Source organism: Ambystoma mexicanum, chromosome 13 (assembly GCF_040938575.1).
Source record: "Ambystoma mexicanum isolate Mex_15411 chromosome 13, UKY_AmexF1_1, whole genome shotgun sequence".
In the NCBI taxonomy this organism is placed as follows: domain Eukaryota; kingdom Metazoa; phylum Chordata; class Amphibia; order Caudata; family Ambystomatidae; genus Ambystoma; species Ambystoma mexicanum.
The window spans coordinates 191,985,053-192,007,526 of NC_090938.1; the positions used below are offsets into that span (position 1 = coordinate 191,985,053).

A 22,474-nucleotide genomic window follows, 5' to 3' on the forward strand; every position below is an offset into this window, starting at 1 on the left:
AAGTGGCGGTGTGTCCTTGGCTCTGGATCTATATAGCAAGCAGGTTCAGCCGGCGGTGCTGTATGGGTCAGTGCTCTGGTGCCATGCTAAGGTTGGGAAACTGAATGTAAAAGAAAACTACATTTTAAAACAATTGCTTCTTCCCAGGAGTGCTCCTTCTGCCCCGACTCACTTGGTGTTTGAAATTCCTATGGGCACCCTGGCCATGTTTAATCCTGCCTTCTTCTGCATAAAGGTCTGGTCTCAAGCAGGCCTGGAAAAGTGTAGGGAGGCGTTGTCTCACGTTACGTCGCTGAGCGGAGATAAAAGCCTCAATGGTTTGTTCACATCCAGAAGATGCTGCATAGATCGGGTGTCTGTAAACTCTGGAATAATCCAAGGGGGATTTGTAGCTCAAACTTGAATGAAGCAAAGATCTCTGCCTAGCGGATGGAAGTGGAGCTTCTTCTTGAGGACGCCACCAAGTGCAAGCTCGATAGTGTCTATATTGCCAACATAAGTGAGGTAGGCTTTAGGCAGTACTTGGACAAAATCTGGCCCCAATTTGAAAGATCTTTGTATATGCGTCTGTGACTGGGTATTTTTCCAGTCGCTGTGTGGACCCAGACTTGGTGCCCCTCAGCGTCTGACATCTGCCCTATGCCAGATTTCCCCCCCCCCCTCCTCCTCTTCCAGCTCTCTGGTCAGCCAGGATACTGCAGACTGGGTAGGGACCCCTCTTCTCCTGTTCTCACGTCCCAGTCAGCAGCTTGCCCTATGCTTCACGTTCAACGTCCTCCAGGCTCGCCGATCCTCTTTGGAGGGTCTGAATCTTTGCTGGTTTTCCCTATTCTATGTCGTATTGGCATTGGCCAATCAGAACTCTTGAAACACTAGACTGCTCCATAGTGTTTGGTGGATCGTTCTTCATTCCTCTGCACCTCCTCCAAGTATCTTCCTGAGAGCTCTCTCTAAGATGGAACTGACTCTTCTTCGTCTCAGTACTGCTACTACTATGTACACGACACATGTACATAGAATGGCAAGGGTAAAAGAGGGATGGGTGAGGGGGATTGATGAGAAGTGTACTGCATTCCCACTGGATAGTCATCCCTAGTTCCACAGGGGGGTCCCTACCATGAGATCCTTCCACTGAGCAGCACCCCCACGAGGCTGCTGGATAACAGCCTCGCCTCCCTGGCCTCATGGGAAGGGGCTGCCCTCAGGGAGAAGTGACAACATACAAGGATTCGTCACACTATTCATTCAATTGTGTTTCTATATACCATGTCGACTTTTCCACTTTGCCCAATGGCTTGCTCGGGCAATTGCTCATTTGTCGAAGCATTGATGGGGTGGGGCACCCCTTCACCTCCTTTTTGCCTGCAGCTGCCACTTAACCTACTACTGCGACTACTACGCCCCCCTTAAAGGCACTACTTTATTTGTTACAGAATTTATTTTTGCACTCTTTATGTGGGCCAACTTTATTTTACACTCCATAGTTTAACCTGTCACCTGCTGGACAGAAAAAAGGCGAAAATGAAAACATTTTGAAAGAAAATGCCGTTTTGGCAGTCTGCACTTTACACGTAGTAAGCAATGTCATCAGTGTCGTCATGTGAGATGTACAGTACACTTCCACCCGGAAGGAACAGGAGTGAGTCAAGACTGCGTGGCAAGCTCCATTTTGAGTTAGCTACCTGTTATGTCTTTGCCTGGAAAACGTTAACATCTTCTGAGGTTCAGTTTGTTTTGGGGAACATCCACATCTGTATGCCACTGCCAAAGCACCTAGGAAGAGAGCTGGCGTGCGATCAAAGGCGAGTGCGTTCGCTGCAAGTTTGCAAGGAAGGCGGGCAGCTCACTGCTTGCACAGGGCTGGTCCCCTGAAGGGCACATAGTCATAGCCACTTCCTTGGAACTTCTGCCGGCCTCTGGGTGGCTATGCCCACTGGCACGGAACCCTGCCAGGTTGTTTGATGTTTGGCTTCCCCACGCTCTGCCATAACTATACCACCCTGCGGGACACCACTCATCATCCATACGAATACATTTACTTCCCACAGTTATGCCACCCCGCAGGACAGCACTTATGCATTTAATTTTGGCTTGAAATCACTGCCCACAGCTGTTTAGAATTAATATTACTGGAGCGGTGAATCTGCGTCCTGGCCTGCATCTCGAGCATGGAGTGCTCCATATTGTGGGATTTCAAATAGAACATGACAGCAGGAGGCAGCCCCAATTAAGGGAAACTCATACCCCAGAATGCATTTCTCCTTCTCAATGCATTGTCATTTCAGGATGACATAGGTTATTGGTAGCCATCCCCGGCTTATTTCTGGGCAGTCTTTGGGGAAAGATGCACTTTACCGGGCAAACTTGGGAAACTCCAAGCAGATCTCTTTTGAATGGCAGAAAAGCGCGAGATTGAAAGAAAATAGGTCAAAGGAAGTTGGTTTGATGTGTTCAGAGACGTCATTTGGGGGTCGCTAGGGTCGCACCTGAGGTCTCCCTTGCTATCGCTAAATAAAGGGGAAAAAAGGTTTTTTTTTTTTAATTGAAGCTCCTGGGCTGTGGCCAGCGCCATGTGGCCCTTTGTTTCTGGAGAGGCTGGCTTTCTTGTTTAGGCCTCTTAAAAAAAAAAACAGCATTGTTACACAGTGTACTTAGGAACAATGCTACGTGATGCCACTTCCTGTTTTGTCAAGGGGTGAAAGGGCATGTGCCATCGCTTCCCGGTATGTCACTTCAGGGTGGGGTCAAATGACATTACTTCTTGTGATGTCATCAGAGGTCAAGGGTTGTGTGATGTCACTTCCGCTACCCCTGGTATTTTGGTGACATGACGTCCCTGGACGCGTTATGCTAATCGTTTTTTTTAATGATGTGCCAGCTCTCCACCGTAGTAGATTCAGAGTGCCTAGACTAGTCTGACAGTTGCCATTTTGTCTGTAGCAGAAAAGGAGCAATGTATAAGAGGAGTGAATGTTTGCCTACAAAATGTCCAACGCATTTTGGATGGCAGGTTTGAGGGCAAAGGACCAACCTCTGTTTGAGCTGAGAACATTCAATGCACATAAACCTGAAATATAGAGTGCTTTTGTCCCACCATGGGTTGCAGGAGAACCCACCTAAACCATTTTCCCTTCCACTCTTTTCCATGTTTATATATTATATTTCCTTTTATTAGTCTATTTTATGCACACTTCTTTTCTGTATAATCCAGCTTTATTTCTTTTTTCTACAAAATCTTTGGCTTTATAACTTGTCTTATATCATGTAAGAATCATCTATTATGTTTTTTGTCTGTTTAGTTATTTATGTATAGAGATTATTCCTTTTTTTCTCAGTTTCCTTTAAAGTCTGTTTTCTATCTTCATAGTTTCAGAGTTGGCGTTCATTGTTTATTGTCACATGACCCAAGTAGCATCTATTACAGCCCTATTCTGCACTGACACAATTCTTTCTCTTGCTGCCACCAGAGTGAGTATATGTATATTGTGTTTCAGCTAGTACTGCTTCCCTTTTCTGATTCTGTTTTTGTTTAGAAAATATATACCCCATATGTTGGCAATTCACCAAAACACGTTGCCATGTGCTTGAAGAGTACAGCCATCCCCTTTGCTACAATCTGACTTGATGAAACTATATATGTAAATCTACATTGAAAATCTGTTGTTATCAGCATTGCTCTGGATGTTCGTTTGGATGCACATTTAAAGACCTTTGTCCATGCGTTTGTGGACCGCATTTCTAGGTGTTTTTTCCACATGTTGTCTATTTTGTATAGAAGACAACAGCATTTAGAATGTCGGCCAAAATTCATAATGCCTTGCACAGCTATTTTAAATAACTGTCGTCACTTAGTCAAACTTGAGAAGAGTGGGTAGCTCGGAATACAACCTTGCATACGGCATGCAGACACTTTGCGATCTGCCTACTCCACTAGTCGTACGGTATCCAGTCTTTATATCGAAAATGTATATATAGAGAAACACACATACATTGAGTATTTTTTAATGGAAAAACCTGTATACCGAATGTATTTTTGGGTGGGGTAAAGGGTTAATTTTTGAGGGGAAATGGTTGTGGTGGGTTTTTAAGGGTGTTAAACGGCATTCGGTATACAGGTTTTCGTTATAAAATACTCGATATATGTGTGTTTAGCTATACAATGTTCGATATAAAGATGTAACCTAGTCGTACGCCATTCAGACTCCTGCTACTGGATGTCTTTCCTGTACTCCAGGATCTGCCTGGGTGTAAGGAAAGGGGGATTCCAGCAGCAGTTAAAGAACCGAGGCCCCTGTAGAAGTTGACGCAAAATAGTGTTTGTGTTTCAAAAGATTATTTCGGATCATGATCCATAAAACCATACATCAAAAACACAATGAATTACAATTGTCTGAGACACAAATGGTAAAAAGGCAATTAAGTTAAAAAGAAAATCAGTCAACAATGTAAACCCATTGTTATAGGCGACGCTTGATTTCTATAGAATAGACTGAAGTGAAAAAGCATGAAATAAAAAGCAAAAGTACCCAAAGTACAGTTAACATCCAAAAACGGCGACTATGTTGTTTTCATATAACTGGCTAGAGCAAAAGCCGCCCTCATTTCCGAGCATGTCCATAACAAGGTGAAAGCTGGTTTCTAGTGGCTGAAACCACATCCCCTTAAAATCCTGAGGAGCCACGCTTTTCCTAATGTCTGAGTAAATAGGACAGGAAATAACGAAGTGCACCAACGTCTCTCAGGTGACTGATCTGTAGGCAGTGCACACTGATTTCCCACCACCTACATTTTTGTAGCTACTGGAACGTGCCTTCAGTTGAGCAACACCGGTTCGAATCCCGGGTCTGCGCTTAGAAACCTCTTCGGTATCAAGCGCGTTATAAAAGCCTCCTCACAGAGCCCAAAGGCTAACTGGGAAGGTTATTCTAATTACTCAAAGGCTTGGTAAAGTCCTTCTCATACTCTCTTCTTGTCACATAGGAATTTAGTTAACAATGTGTTTCGTTCCTTCTAGAATGTATCATGTAAAGGCTTAAAGGTTCCTCAATCGAGACAAAGGTCCACATTACAATTTTGCCGGTATGTTATTATTGTGCCGGAAATACCGTGTACCGGCTAAGCACTGGAGGTAACTCAGAACCCTTATCGGCAAGAACAACCGGTGTTACCAGTGCCGGTAATACCAGCAAATCCCCCATGGAGTCCTATTGGACTCTATGGATTGGGGATTCCCTGCTCTTACCATCACTTATCATCGGGCAGTAATTCTGCCAGACCAAGTGCCGGTAACGCTAATACCGTTTAGAGGTATGCCGCCGCATTTACCAGCGGGATACCACCAAACATGTAATGACGCCCGAATTGTGGTTTCGGAGGAAAAACAGCCGCACCCCACACCAGCATTGGCACGAAAACAGTTGCTACTAGAAGATGAGCATGTGCACTTTGAAATGTTTGCGCTTGAATATAGGGCCACTTGGGTGCTCTAAAGAACCAAAGTTCTGGGGCAGGGGGGATAGAACACGGGCATGTCTGAGCTGCGGCCTACTTAATCCTTTTATGGATGTCCGATATAGGCGCGTTGTCACACATCTGCGTTACTTTCTAACTTACCAGCTTGGCAGGCCTGCACTCTGAGGCAATATCTGAAAGACATTTAGAGGACTATTTAGCCTAATTTGCCACCTTTTTCATAGGGTGGGTCTAACTAAGTCCTCTGTGGGCACATCGGATTATCCAGAAAAAAAATAAAAGACATTGTAAGAGTCATTGAATAAAGTTATATGACCCCAGAGTACGTGCAGGTTGACAATGTATAAGTGCAGGGATTGAATCCACAAATATAATATTCCAATAGTATGCAAATGAAGTCTCATATGGAGCTTATGCTATAAAGCAGCACTGTACCAAAAGCATAGGGTAATCGTCAATACCACCAGGTATTTTATGGCTTTGGTTCAGCGATGAACTGACCTATACAGAACTCTGGAGATTTCCCGGTAGACCTCTGCAGCCTGGCCCTCTTTTGTGGGGTATTTCCAAACGTTCCCATAGGAAAAGGGTTGGCTTGCTGAAAATGTATAATATGGTAATATGGGGCCACTTTGAACATTATTTCAAGGGCCTCATTTTGTTCCCAGTCCCCCCTGTTTTGGTTGGCCATTCTCTCAAATTTGTCAATGTCTTTCTTAGATCGTACTGGTCAAAACAGAACGCAGTGTTCTTACGTGTGGTCTCAGCATTAAACTATAGGGGGGAATTGTACAGCCTAAGTGCTGCACTTTATACTTATGTGAGATAAATACCGTATGGTGTTCAACATTTGTAAAACGTTTTGTAGTTATTCAATAGCAATAGTATTAGCTGGCTTATTGAGTTGCGAGTAACATGTAAATTATAAATCGGAGTACAGTATACCTAGCTCTGAAATACTTATATTTGAGATGAAGTACCTGCAGACCAGGCACGCACCAGGGCCTATGTGTATTTATTTATTTGGTTGGTTTTCTATAACTCCCTGAATACCTTACCTGAGTTCGGTTCCTGAGTGCGGATCCTGGATTCGATCCTCTGTTGCTCAGCGTGGTCTTGCTTCCAAAACCAGAGAGTTGCCCCTCTATCCTGCGCTCACCATTTGAGTTCCACAGTACTGCCACCTCCATCCCCAAGGTAACCGACTGGAGGCCTGCAGCAAGCTGCCGTTTATTTGGCATGTAAATGTACGTGCTTGCGCCCGCATTCCAGGCTCTTATTACACCTGGGTTGCAATTGTATCCCTACCTTAATTTATAAGGTGATAGCAAGTCACCAAGGAGTTCTGGGACCAGACCACGAGGCACGTTCTGGGACCAGACCGCGAGGCACGGCCATTGTCAAGTCTCTTTATAAGGTTATGGAATTGTGACATGACTTGCAATATCCTCTTTACATGCTGTAGAGGATAGTTTGTTCCATACATGGCCACTCAAGGGCGCCCCCTATCAGTTGTTCATACACAAAATCAATGTAGAACTGTGGATGAAAAAAGAAAACCTATATGCCGCTTGTAGTGTGTTGCAGAAACGAATGTTGAGGAGTAGTAATAAAACGCATTTGAAATGAGTGATAAAAGGTAGCTAGGTTTTTGCTTTCCTGTGTTAAACACCAACAGATCATAAACCAAATATACACCACATAGACGTCTGCACTGTATGACATATCTGGGTCTGTGGGTCAAGCTAATGCATCCACTACAGAGGCCTGTGTTTGACCTCATGGTCATAGGTTCGAATCCCGGGAGGTCCAGTCAGCCCTTTATTCTTTGGACGTCGATAAAATGAGTACCATTAAGTTGGTAACATTAAACATCTGTTATCTGTCAATCGTGCCAAGATGCCCCTTTGGGGGTGTGTGAGTGCACTATAAATGCACCTGTTCATGCCCTTGTCTGTGTGTATGTGTGCCTGTGTGCCTGTGTGGGTGGGATGTCCTCATGCCAGCGATGTCATGCAAGGAGTGTCGTCCACCATGGACGGTTGGAATAGTTACCAAAGTAGTGGACACTGGTGGGTCCTGCTATATAGAGACTACTAGTTTAACTGTTATATTTCAATAAAGGAATTGCATTTAACTTCCCTAGACATGCAGAGTGCTTCCCTAGAAACTCCTCACTTCAAGTTCCTTGTCAATGAATGATTGTAAAGTGTCATAGAAAGGTATTTTCGAAGGAAGGAATTTGAAAAGCTTGTAAAGGCTTTAATTAAGCAACAATTACAGGCTCCCACAAGAGGGCCATTAACCTGGGTCCTCTGGATATAAATAACAGGTACAGTCCAGTGAAGCTGATCATTATTGCTATTAGCTAGGGTGCTAAAAGCAACGGATTTGTTTGAAACAACGTGCTGCAGTGAGCAAGCGGCCTGTTGTTTCAAACAAATACTCACCCAACATGTCTGCCATGGAAATGGAGGTGAGGCTCCGAGTGGGTGAGTGGGACCCCTCTTGCATTTCCACAGTGGTCCAGCGGGTATGAGAGGAGTGTGCAGCCACACGCCACAACACTAAGGTAATTGGGAGGTGGCAGGGAAAGGAGGCAGCAGCAGAGATGCCAGGGGTAAAATGGGAAGATGGTATCCAGGTGGGAGCAGCGGTGAGGTTGCTCAGAGTGCAGGCTTGATTCGCAACATTTTAGAATTGCTGCTAAAAAGGCGCAAAATATAGTATTTTGTAGACGTGCCTCTTATTATAATTAGTGTGATTGGCGAATCAATGCTAACAGCCCCAGTGTACCAAAGCTCCAAACATTTATATGCAACAGTTTGTCAGACATTGTTTTCATTCTGGAGGTACAATGAAATAATTAAGAAAGTAGAATACTGAAAGTTTAGTAGCAACCTATAACTATGTTACTTTAGCATAAGAGCCACACATATACATATTTGAGCAGCAATATTCCCTTTTTCTTGCTGCGATATTTATTTATTTATTTGGTTTAGTGGTTAAATACAACTTTTCAAATGTCCACGTCTCTTTGCATCAGGGAAACTTAAAACATTATATCACATATTACATACTGCTGCCATTACATTCATAACAGAATGAAACCTTAAACACTAGCTTTACAATAAAATCAAGATGACATAAAATTGGGTATTCAAAGTGTAAATTCAATCAAATTGAGATGATATAAAATTCAGTAAGCATTGGAATTCAATAGATGCAGATCATCATGCTCATGGATTTTCAGGGCCAATAAATACTTAACTGTCTCAATATTCAAAGAGACTGACTCAGCATTAAACATTTCTGACCATAAAATGTCCTCGGCTAAAATCTTTTAGCAATATCCTGGGCCGGGTGGGGGCTGGCTCACAAGTAACCTTATTAAAGTATGATTTTCTGCTGTGACCTTCTTAAAGTAAGGGGCCTTTAAAGAATGAGCTAGCACACGTTGTGCAAGCTTTGAGGCCATTTTCCGGTGGTGCTAGTCCAACAATAACAACCGTGTATTAGGGAAGGCAGGGTCGACATGGCCCAGTGTGAATGGATTCTATTTCGCTGCTTGTCACAGGATCGTATGGTAAGATTGGAAGTCATAAAAGGTGGGGATGTGTCCAATTCTGAGGGCTGCTTAGAACAGCCATTTAGAGCAGGGACAGGGGGAAGGAACTGGACATTGGGCTTTTGTGTACAGACTTGCATTTCCAATGGCGTGCTACTGCTGTCCTGCAATTAGCACCACAGTCGATCATAGCGCACTTATGACCTGCAAGTTCTAATGTTCCCGCTGAAAAAAAGAAAAGAAAAGTGACCTTGTAAAAAATAGTGAGCGGCTGCACCCAACAATACTGGAGTATTAATCCTGTATTAAACATGAATGCCCTTGCTTGTGGTTTACTACCTAAAATGGCTGCTCAGGGCCGCACATTGGCAATGCATGGGTTTCAGTCACACTTGTCATCATTGGCGGGTAAGGACTGCAAGTCATTTCATGGAAAACTCTCATTTTAATAGCAAATACAGGGTAAGCTTTATAGGAAGGACCACTACCCGAACCCTCTTCTATGTCATTAATAGAGAAACATGTGTTTGGTGCCCCACCTTGTTGATGCATGTTATTACTGTCGGGTGTCATGATAGGTCAATGAATGACTCATTTCTCTGCTTGTGGATTAAGATGAGGTCTGCAACCTTTGGCTCTCAAGATGTTTTGGACTGCAACTTTCCTCAGTCCCAGCCAGCATAACCAATGTGGAGGAATCATGGGAGTTGTAGTCCGAAATACCTGGATAGTCACAGATTGCAGACCCCTGCACTCAGGGTCAAATCAGCCCTGCAGGCATTCTTCTGAGGTTGTTTATTATTGCATGGCTAACCACGTGGTGTTGGTATTATCTTTTGGTACAAGGGAGGCCGGGCGAAAACTGTGCCCCGGAAAAGGCTAGCTTGCAGACTCCTGGGGAGTAAGGGGGGGCATATCGTGAAAGTGTAGATTCTTTTCTCCACTCCCTATGCTTGCTTTCAGAAAGTCTGAATTTAGAATTGTGTAGCAATCTGCTTGCAGGATATGAGATACCGCTTAACTATTCACAGTCCCGCTATGTGCTTGCTCCACCAATTGGACTTTGTGTTGTGAGGCCATAGCCACCAGTTCCCTTTAAAATGGAATGTGGAAAGCTGTGACCTCACAGAAGAGAAACATTCTTCTGCTGATAACAAATACACGTTCTATCCGCTGACTTCCTGTCCATGAACCAATGGGAAGAGGGCAAATGACTGAGCAAACACTTTCATGCCAACTTATCGTCCTTCTGAATGTGTAGATAAACACATGTGTCTGATTCGCGTGTGTGTGCAGACAGTGTCCCATTGGCCCACTCCAATTTTTCTTTGGTTTGGAAAACCAAGATACACATGACTTGAAAAAATAAGGACATTTTAAAAAGGTGATGTCAGTGTAATTATATTGGTGGAAGGGGAAGAAAGGGCCTTGTGGTGGGATGTGGAGGGGCAGCGTGGGGGTCCTTTTCAATGTGGAAGAGATGCACCTTGTGAGTTGTCATGGATGCAGCTATGCTGGTTGTGTTTTCAGATCAGGGGTTGGGGACGGTTGTGTCCTACTGCCAAAGTCATCCGCATTGGAGGCGGGCCAGGCGTTTCCAGTACTCACGCATACATTTTCTCGCAATGATAGCTCAGGGGCAACACGCTCGCCTTGGAAGCAAGACGATAAAGAGCAACACAGCTTCGATCCCTGGGTCTGCGCTTAGAAACCTCTGGGTATTAAGTGCGTTATAAATGACCAATTACAATTATAATTCTTACATGTGGAGGTGATGCCCACATCACCACGACGCATGAAAATAAAGAGTCCTCTCAATAATCTCAATGATCGGTCAGACTAGCACTGTACAATGCTGGGAGAACAGGCATGGATGTCTGCAGAGTTTCCAGCCAAGAGGCCAGACGAGTACTGTGCACAGGAGAAGTTCTCTCTCCAGTAAATGCAAGCTCGGCACTGGCTCAGCGGCTCTTCCATGACCAGGGAGCGAGGACAAGAAAACGGGACCCAAGACTGGATTGTGTCCACCAATCTGAAGGACGGAAGTACATGGTTAAAGACTCACTTGTTGATGAGAAGGACGCGCCTCGCTGCGCGGTGTCTAGCTTGGCCAATGGCGGTTGTTGCAGCAGTCCCTCAGCATTCTGTTGATCTTGTATTTTCTATTCTTGTTTTGATTTTTTCCAATTATCTTTAATCAATGTATGTGATTTTGTGAAAGGTTTGTTTTTAAAACAAAACCGAATAAAAAAAGAATGTTGAGGACAGTGGCCGTGGTGGACAGGTGGGCGGTCTTGGGAGGCAGAAGAGAATTAGAAAGAACAAGGAAACAGACGGCAGAATGGAAGATTTCTTGGGCCGTGGCAGTGAATGTGCAGATTGTGAGAAGAAGAAGAGGAAGAAGAGGAAGAAGAGGAAGAAGAAGAAGAAGAAGAAATCTGATTAGAGTCGATGTCTGAAATCTGTGGCTCTCAAGTTGTTTTGGACTTCGATTTCCATGATCAATTACTGTTGCCAATTCTGGCTACAGTTGTTGTCCAAAACGTCTGGGGGAGTCAAAGGTTGCAGACTCCAGAGTTAGAGAGAGACAGAAGCGAAAGCAAATCTAAGGTGGCGTAGAGGTGACGCCTTGAGAGTTGTTGAGAATCCTAGTAACCAGAGAGTTGTTAAGAAAGTCACTTGAAATGGAGCGATCACGACATGAGAGACACTGAATTCCGATGCACCTGAGATGTGCGGGGAATAAACAATTGAAACTGAGATGGAGCAGGAACTTGGTTACAGGTGGAAAAAAAGTGCTTTGTTAACAGCAATGTGCCACGGTACATATATCACTCTGGCAATTATAAGCAAAATCAGGATTACGTTTGAAATGAACTATTATTATACTGGACAGCGGAAGTTGCATAGGAAAATGACTCAGAATTTCGCTCAAAATCACTGCAAGTGTTTGCCTGACTGATAAAAAAAGGAGATTATATGTCATCAGGGTCTTGTCTTCTCCTGTTTGTGGGGGAGGGGGGGTATTTTCTTTAACTTTGAATCTGGAGTTCATGTATATTTCATTTTGTTTTAAATGTTTTTTTTTAGTATGATATCATGAAAGATTTGGATACATGATGAAATAGTTGTAAAAGGTTAATGTTAATCGTATACAACAATAAAATAAATTATAAGCACAAACCAATACAAGTGCACTTAATGCATGCAACTCAGCATTTGCAAAATGTAGCACGTGCACACATACACTCAACAAGACTGGAGGTCAATCGATTTAGAAGAGCCTGGGGTAATGTTCGTTCTTTCCCGGTTTGGGTGGCACAGGCATGGAACGAGCTTCCCGAATCACTCCGGAAAGAAGAAAATCACTCCATCTTCAGGATGCTGCTTAAGACTAGGCTGTTTGCTTGAGGGAATCTGTGAAATCTTTCTATCTGTTTTTTCTTTCTGCTTCAGCGCCTGGATGCCTGAGGGCTTTGGTGCTTTATAAGTAAAATAGAAATAGAAATAGAGTGTCAGTAAAGAGGGGGCGATTGGCATGCTGGGCTCGGTCTGATCTGCAACCAACATCCCGCGTTCATTTATTAAAGTCATGGTCTTGCCGATGCCTATACGGCAAGTGCCCAACTTGTCGCAGCTGCAACACTGCAGCCATCAGGTGGACGTGCAGTGGGGATCGCTAAGCGAGATTGCTATCTGCAAAGACAGCCCGCCAATAAGCCAAGGACACTCCGCCTTGCGACATCCTGCGGAAACTACGCCTGCAGCTGTGGCTCGCGGAGTAACACCCCCCAAAACATCTGGTGCGGGGCGGTGGGCGGAAGCAGCGGGGCGGGACAGCTGGGCAGGGCAGATCTGGATTTTGTGTGGGTTGACCATCGTGCAGGCCGAGAACAAAGAGGTTGTGATTATCTGGGCAGAGAACAGATTTGTGTCTTCCGGCCCAGTGGAAATGAGATTTCTGAAGGATGTACCAATCACTCATTTGAAGCACAGATCTTCTCAAGTGCAGGTCTAGAAGCTCTGCACTTTGAAAGAATGTGTACACTTGCATGTCCACGCCCTGCTTAGCCAGACACTTGCAGTCCATATTCAGAGCTTGTCTCCTTTGCTGTTTGAGTCCTTAAAGAATCAGAGTCCTATATTGGTGCTTTGCAAACGCTGCATATTGAAAAACATCCTACCAGTGCTCCCCTGTTAAACATATTAATTCTCATGTAAAACACTGAGCCCACCCCTAGTCCTGTGCCACTCGATTCCCCTCTCCTCTATCTCTTGAGGCCTACCATCTGTTCCTTTTTGTTTCTACCATGATTTTTTCATCACCAAATATTTCATTTTTTAATATGTACATTTTTCAGAACAGCAATAAAATGCAGGGGGAAATCCCCCTGCAGTCACCCCTCTGCCCCCAACTGCACACCCTTCCCTATAGCCCCCAACTCCACACCCCTATTTATAGGAAAAAATTAGCTCCTTTCCCTTACTATCTGTCCCTTTTTTAGTTATATATTGTAGGTGAATTTCTTGATGATTCATATTTTGCACTGAAAAATGTGTGTAGTGACTATTCTGCAATGAAATCACTCGCTACCTTAACTCTCTACCACTATATCGCTCATTATGATATGATAATAGTTTATTTGAATAGCGCCTATACGCAATGTGTTTCAAAGCTCTTCAAAGCAAGGGAGGCAACAAGGGAAAATAAAAAGGGCCTCATTACGAGTTTGGAGGTAGCTATGCCATTTTTACCGGCATGGCTACCCCCAAACTCGGGTCCAGGTCACGCAAAATTGGAATAACTGGGCCATTCCGACCTTTGCAGGCACGGTAATTCCCATTTGCGGGACCCGGACCCGGTACGTCCCCATTCCCATTTGAACCCCCATGGGGCTCAATGGGAGTGGGGAGGATGCTAACAACGGGCCCGTTCATAACGAGACCGTTGCTGCCATTCTGTTCTGCTAGCGGGTGCCGCTCTGCACGTCTGGTCTCACCAGACGTGCAGAGCGGCCCCACGAGCAGAACTCATAATGTGGCGGTGGAGTGATAACGGCTCCGGCAGCACTACCGGCGCCGTTATCACTCTACCGCCAGGGTCGTAATGAGGCCCAATGACATTCTTAGAGGCCATGAACAGTAAGGATGTGAAATTAACTATCGTACTCGGCCTGAAGACATTTCAGATAGTGCAAGAGCTAAGACACAGATAAGGAAGGTGTGGGAGAGTGGTGCTGAAAGGGAGGAGGGGAACAAAACAAGCGACTATCATACTAGGCCTGACGACATTTCAGATAGTAATGGGGGGAGACAAGTAAAGTGAGGGGGGAGGAGACAGACGAGGTTGCAATCATAACATTACTGTTTCTATATTCATATAGCTCCCAGATTCTTGCAGAATACACATACATTTCACTTTTCATGAATCCTAGCAAAACCTTTTACCATCTCGCTGCACACATCCAGGACCTGGATCATTAGGAAGCAACACAACAAAAACGTGAAATACACAAATAGTAAATTAGACGTCACTTTTGAGTTTTCTCACCTATCACAGCAACCCCGATTTTGGCCTTGCTCCTCTATGTTTACTGAATTCCTCATTGACTTGCATCATTCCAATACAATCCATTCCTGACCTATCTTATTCCCAAAAAAAGGATTTGCATTTTGTGTAATACACTCCTTAGGCTGAATCGTCTGGCTTTGCTCTGTGTTATTAGGCTTAAGTGGATAACACGGAGGCAGCACAATGTGGGCGAGGCATATGTATATCAATTTAAATGTTTGATATTATGCAAACTTAACTCGGAGGCATTAGGGTGCAGGACACAGGATTGAACAAAACTCACAACTATTCCCTGGAACAAAATGTTCTTAGACCTTCACGAAAAAGTGAACGCAGGGTAGCACAGGGGCAATACGTGTGTCTTGGAAGCAAGACCACACAGAGCAACCGATGTTCGAGTCCTGGATCTGTGCTTAGAAACCAAACTCAGGTATGGTCTTAGGTGTGTTATATAAAAAAAACAATTAAATAAATAAACAGTGACGGTCCTGAATACATATATACTTTGAAACCTGAACATGTATGTAGTGTGTACACTTGCTCATACTTTCACAAGAAAGTAAAACCCATTTAGCACCTGATGCGTTGGCATCTTCATGCGGCTTGCTTGTGATTGGTTAGAATTGTGTTTTCTCACGGGTGGACCATCTCTAATTGAAATTAATAGGACGTTAGGTGTGGAAATTGTCACAGCCCCTCCAATTCAAACAGGGGATAGCTTATGCCCCTCCCACGTGCCTGTCCAGTGGCCTATAGCGCCTCTCAAGATTGCACTGCAGCCCCACCTCCAAATTGCTTTCCGCACCTCTCTTTGGAGCCCCCCTCCAGTCCACGCCCTAAACCATTGAACTCCTCCCCTTATGCAAATTCCTAGATCACACCATGAATCGACTCCCTCCCAGGGGTCTGCTGTCTGCAATCTGCAGTGCTCCAGATGTTTTGGACTACAACTACCATCATCTCACACCATTGACTATGCTGGCTGAGCGTTTGGCAGTTGTAGTGCAACATGTTTGGTGAGCTAAAGGTTACACAACCCTAAACCAACCTACAAACTCGTCCTGCTACAGGAAGCCAATTTCTGGGGTATTTTCCATAGGGACCAAACTGTTCTAACACTGAGCTTGTATTCTCCCCCCCCCCACATGAAAAAACACATATACACAACTTAAGCTATCAGATCTTGTCTTTCAGAGGCTTCGAACTCGGTCAAGCACTGATTGGTAAAGCAATCTCCCAAGGGCACCTCATGGGAATCAGTGAACCATGGTCAAGCAGGGATTGGTAAAGAAGTCTCCCAAGGGTACCTCATGGGAATCAGTGAACTATGGTCAAGCAGGGATTGGTAGAGGAATCTCCCAAGGGCATCTCATGGGAATCAGAAGTCTCCCAAGGGCACCTCATGGGAATCAGTGAACCATGGTCAAGCAGGATTGGTAAAGAAGTCTCCCAAGGGCACCTCATGGGAATCAGTGAACTATGGTCAAGCAGGGATTGGTAAAGGAATCTCCCAAGGGCATCTCATGGGAATCCGTGAACTATGGTCAAGCAGGGATTGGTAAAGAAGTCTCCCAAGGGCACCTCATGGGAATCAGTGAACTATGGTCAAGCAGGGATTGGTAAAGAAGTCTCCCAAGGGCACCTCATGGGAATCGGTGAACTATGGTCAAGCAAGGATTGGTAAAGAAGTCTCCCAAGGGCACCTCATGGGAATCAGTGAACCATGGTCAAGCAGGGATTGGTAAAGAAGTCTCCCAAGGGCACCTCTTGGCAAACAGTGACTGCAATGTGCCTGCAGGTGACCATTACCAGCTAGTTTACCTCTTCTGAGACGTTTCTTCATTCAAAGGGGTAACTCTGTACCCTGTTTCTCAACCATTTTACTCCGTTCTCTAAGAGATCAAACCTGTACAAAAAGTAAACGGAAGGCAGAGGAATGAATGGAGAGCGAGGAAGAAAACAGAAATGGCACAGAGAGGAAAAGAAGGCATGAGACCAATGAAGACAATTACATGCAGAATTGAAGCTATAGCGGAAAGGAAGCACGATAAAATGGCAACTCTGGAAAAGAGTGGTAGACTGGTAAATACAAATAAACAAAGGTTGGGTTAAAGCTCCGGGAAATGGAAAAAAACTGGAGTGGCACTAAGAATTTTGGGGGCATGTTGGTACACATATCGTATAAGGGATGAAATACCCACAGCTATATGTAATAAAAAGGTATTCCGTGTCACCATTTAAAGTCACATGGCCTGCGATCGCCATATGATACCCGAAAAACCTCATTGTCTTTCACTACCCTTGTCATTTATGGTGAGTACCTATCCCGCATGCAACATGTTAACTTGCAACAACTTGCGGTGGAGATACAATGTTACAGCAGTGCATGGAAAAGGGGGCTTTTAGAAATAGTGATTAGAAGCAACTGTGTTGGGCAAAATTGCTATATGAATATACACCCTCGCCCAGCTCTTCATTTCCACACCCAAACGCAACACTGTCTACATCCACATAAATGTAGCACGCAGAGACCACGAAGGGTAGGACACCAGGGATGCGCGGGATGGGAGTAAAGTGGGCGAGAGTAGGGGTATGCAGGTATTACTTTGAATAAAGATTTATCCACACATGAGAGCTCAGCCAAGGCTGCCAATATACCAATTTACCAGAATACCAATTTACGGTCCTGGGGAACCACCTACCTACCGCTCCCTATCCCGGGTGCTGAAATGCTGACACAGACATATCTGCTTAGGTATGGAAACATTTGCCTAGACCAGTTTCCTTCAAACTGTTTTATACCAAAGCCCCCCTTGAGTAAAAATGCTGTTGCCAAGCACCGCCTTGAGAAAAATAGTGTTCCTGCCCCTCCACCCCCAAGATACCTTATCTTCTCATATTTTCTATCAAAAGTAGTCACCTTACTCTCAGCTGGAAGAGCCTTGCGCCCACCCTGGACACCCTTCGGCCCCACCAGGGGGGGCAACCACACAGTTTGAAAACCACTGGGCTAGACTCACTGGCCAGGTGCTCTCAAGGTGTCCTATTGGCACCTTTCTAGGAGCTTAGAACTTTTCTGTTGGATCTTGAGGCAGTATCTGTTGAGATCCCCAGGCTTCTGCACCTGGGGGTGGGGGTTCTCCTCACTGAAGCTTGTGCAGAGGAGAAGATCCCAATAGGGAGTCATATCGATGGATTTTAAGGCCTGCTGCCGCCTGCGGAAGAGGCTGCAGTGCTCTCTCGGAGGGTCCTTAGCCGGATGCGTGTGATGCCTGCATGCTGGCCATGCTGTCACGAGAGAGAGAGAGAGAGAGAGAGAGAGAGAGAGAGAGAGAGAGAGAGAGAGAGAGAGAGAGAGAGAGAGAGAGAAAAAAAAAAAAAAAAAAAAAAACCCAGGGCCACTGCAGTTTCCAATGGAAACATAATCTTGAGAAAGGGGGACAGAGCACCCAATTCCGGGACAGTCCTGGTAAAACCGGGACGTCTGGTCACCCTAGTGTGTGTGTGTGTGTGAGAGAGAGGGGCAGTGGCACTACTGCTGCCTGTGCAGTACTTGTCCTGTGTGTGTGTGTGATGCAAACTTGAAATGCCAGGTCTGTGCTTTTAATTGGTATAACAAACAGCGACATGAATACAGTTAGAAAGATGGCTAGAGAGAAAAGCATGTAAATAAAAGCTCCATTTTGCAAAGAAAGATACCCTGACACATGGAGCCCACTGCTGGGAAAAAAGGTGCACCGACAAGAAGTGAAAACTGGAGAACATGACAAAAGAGCAGATCGAGATCAGGATTTGGGTGGTGGCGATGTCAGACAATTTTTCAAAGAGATAAAATACACCCAACTGCAAATAAAAAGGCTATTGTACGTGTAAGGAATTTGGTCATATGCACTGGGAGTGTGCGCTCGCCTGGGCTTTTTTACATTTTTTTGTTAATAAAAGTTAATGATGGGAGATCAACCTCCGAAAATGTGTGCAGCTATTCCACACACATTTTCCCTGCTCACTGCATGAAACGCATAGTCACGTGTTCTCCGGGAGGACACAGCCTACAGGCACCGTCCCCCCTTGTTATGTTCAGCTGGAATGTGACAGCGGCGGATGCATTAAACCATCTCAAGAAGGGGGAAGGCACACCTTCCGCCGGCCATGGGCAGCCTAATTAAAATATCAAATGCCACATGGATCTGCTCCCTATTGTCTAGTTTTGCTGGTGGCAGTGCACTGATGAGTTCAAGGCGGCAAGCCTGGCAAAGGGGCTTGGTCACAGGACAGACAACAGGAAGGCGGGGCTAACATCTCCTTGATATGCATTGTGTCAACTTGAAGCTAGTTCCCACCACTCTGTATGAAGGACAGTGAATGGCATATCTGGGTCCACTAGTACTGTAGGCAACCCCTGCAGAGCGGACCCCTTTCAGAGGGAAAAGTATGTGATTTAAGAGAGACGGGAAGTCTGCTCTCATCAGAAACTTCAAGGGAGACTTTAGCTCAGTTAACCAGAGAGACACTTTGATCTACAACAGACAGGAAGATGAGTGGGACGTAGGAGCACATGCTGTCATCCCCTACATTTCCTGTTGCAAATCACTCTGGTCCTGACCTCACGCTTAACAGAAGATTGTTGGTGGGGCCCCTGGATTGGTTCCTTAAGGTAGGCTTAGCCTGCACCAATCACAGGGCCCATTTGGCTTTAAAAGGGGGCTGAGTCCCTCATTTAGCAGATCATCTGACTACTTCAAAAAGAGTAAGAAGGAGGACTTGTTTGGACCCTGGCTGAAGGTATCGTCTACCTTGCATCCTCCACCAGTGAAGGAAGGCCAGGATTTTCAAGACGGCAGCAAGACCCCTCCCCCTAAACATCACCCAGGGAACAGAGGGAGATACCGGACTCAGAGGACCCGTTGAGCATCTCCAGAACTGGTACCCAGCCAGCACACAGTGTGCCCTGCTAGGTTCTGCCTGCAAGCTTCCTAGGTGGGAAGTGCCAGAGAATCTCTGAACAAAAGACAAAGCAGTTGCCTGCAAATACTCTCCCCATCTTTGGGCTGTCCGGCTTGAAAGGACACCACAAGCCCTGCAAAGAAACTAGGAGTGCCACACCAGCGTCCATCATTTAAGGACATTCAGCACTGACTGTTGTCACGCTGCAGACACTAAAAGCCATCCGAGACTCATTGACCAGTGTTCTAGATCCGCCAAGCAGCACAGAGACAGCAATTCTTGACCCCAAGCTGCCATGTTGGCCAGCCTGCAGCCATCCATCCTCGCTTGCCGAACTGCCTCCTGCCTGATACCCGCAGCTGTCTCCCATCTTGAACTCTGGTGCAGGAGCTGCAAAGCATCCTGGAACCGACTCAACGCTGTTGAGCATCAAGATCATCTCAAGCACCAGGTACTTTGTGGTTCTGTCCCACTAGTCCTTCTCCAAAAAGCCCTTTGTGACAATTACAGCCCCTTACTCCCATGGTGCTGAAACCAAATATCCTTGAACTGTTAAGACAGATTGCTTTACCGACTATCCTCCTGTCAGTATGCAGAGTGCTTCTCTTTCTTTAGTGAAACTGTCTGTCCTCTGTGTTCCTTTACAGGGTGGGTTGTATTTTGTAGTGTTGCTAGAACTGTCTGTTCCAATAATAATAAAGTAGACATTTTTATACCACCTTGATCAGACAGTCCCTTTTATCATTGGGTAATAATTGTATATTCGCTGTGTTGCAACTAACCAACGATCCACGAGCTTGTGGAGATAAGTCTGCCGTTCCATGCAGGTTACCAAAAATTGGACAAGGAGGTTGATAATTTACTTGTGTTCCAATCTGTTCAGATCCCTTCTGATGTACTAGCAGTGTGGGGCTGATTGATGTTTATAGACCGATATTCATCCCTGGACCACTGGCCCCGGGAAGTTGATTTGTCACAGTAACCCAACGTATAAAGGCAGTCGGCTTGTGACTGGTATATGGTCACTGAACTCCTCGGTAACTTGCATTATCCTTAAAACATAGAGTTGTGTGCAGTGTATCCCAAATACGTCTAGGCTGGCAACGAAAAGATGCTGTAGAAACTGGACAAAAGGTCATTCATGCAAAAACGCTTTATAGAATTGGGCCATCAAGTGTCCAAATACAAAGGGGACACTGCCCACCTCTAACCACCCATAGAACATTGCTAGTGGATGGGATAATTAATGTCCAAGACATCAGGTATGTTTAGGAAGTGTGGTGGGCCCCAAGTATGCACAATCGGGTACCCAGAAGGCCAGGTATTATAAGGAATAAAGTATCCCCAACTGGGGACATAACAACATGATCTATTCCCATCATGTCCTGTTTTTTCTTGGCATTCTGTGACTTGCAGTCTCTGCTTTATAAACGGAAAAGCTGAACTACAAGTCCCAGAATGCAAAGAAAAAAAACAGGATTGGGTCAGCACCTACCGATTGGAATGGAATGGGTCACGTTGGCAACCATGTAACAGCGGTTCTTTGAGTCACCAAGGACTGCCTTGAATGTTTAGAGACTGCGATTTGGCGAACTCTTTAGAGTTAGTAGTCCATTCTGCATATGGCTTGCAGTTGACCAATTATGCAAAGCCAATTGATGTCCTCGCACTATATACCATTCCAAACACAGTTCATTATAGCTGAGCCTATGGGGTGGCGAGGTGGGCAACACAACAAAGATCAGAAGTTTCTATGCAGGCCAACACCTGATTTTATATTGCACGGCTGCAACACCGATACCTATTGGATGTATTTAAAAAGTGGTTGGCCCTGCATAACCACACAGAAAGACCATGTGCAATTGTTAAATGTATAGCACGCCCCACACTGCACCGATTGTATTCCAATGAGTTGGGAATTGTGTATCATGTGAAAATGAGTAGTCATATGCACATTTGAAGGTTATATGTATGTGGTTTTCCTGCCATTATGAACTGTGCTGGCTGTGTATTATGTAGTTTTTGAATAATAACACTTTTTTTAAGACACAAGGGCAAGTGAGGCGAAGTGCAACATTTATTGCACATCTGCACAGGGCTTTAGAGATGATGCGAAGTCTGGACACATAAGGGAGGGGTGGCTGTATACTCACTCTTAGTTTAATACTTACATTTCCCCAAGGCCTCCGGCAACAAACACGAGGGGACACCCCTTGGTTTTTCAGTGCGAATGGTCTGAGATTCCAAAAGTGCAGGGCCTGAGATTCCAAAAGTGCAAGGTCTGAGATTCCGAAAGTGCAGGGTCTGAGATTCCAAAAGTGCAGGGCCTGAGATTCCAAAAGTGCAGGGCCTGAGATTCCAAAAGTGCAGGGTCTGAGATTCCCAAAGTGTAAGGCCTGAGATTCCAAAAGTGCAGGGTCTGAGATTCCCAAAGTGTAAGGCCTGAGATTCCAAACGTGCAGGGTCTGAGATTCCATTGGCTTTGCTGGAGATTCAAGCCTTCTACTAGTATTGATGTTGCGACATTCCCAGAGGCTATTGGCCACACTGCTCTCAAGTGAGGACATTCATCCAATGAAGTAGGGGCTGAGATTCCAGTTATCCTCATGTAAAATGCCCCAGGATTGGAGCAAGATTCCACTAACCTGGACCAACAGTGCAAGGAGATACAGGGATTAGAGGTATGGGCACAAAGAAAGGCGGGAACCATGACTATTGGGAGGTGTGGGGTTAATGGAGAGATGAGCGAGCAGTGGGCAGCCTGAATTATGAATTCATTTTCGAGATGTTCACTGAGTCATGTTCTAAGTTATGTATCTCCCCTCTTCCCATAGGGATCTGAGCATGAATAATATCAGCGACCTCCAGCCCAATGGGTTCCACCACCTGCGCTTCCTGGAAGAACTGTGAGTAGCATT

The 22,474-nt window shown here is 45.2% G+C and overlaps 1 protein-coding gene across 1 annotated transcript in view; it reads left to right on the plus strand.

The window, feature by feature from the left end:
- LGR6 (leucine rich repeat containing G protein-coupled receptor 6) overlaps positions 1–22,474 on the plus strand; it is a 571,666-nt gene that overhangs the window by 141,795 nt on the left and 407,397 nt on the right. Inside the window, exon 2 of the mRNA XM_069633599.1 lies at positions 22,391–22,462. Coding sequence (XP_069489700.1) covers positions 22,391–22,462 — 72 coding nt within the window. The remainder of the gene's footprint in view (positions 1–22,390; positions 22,463–22,474) is intronic.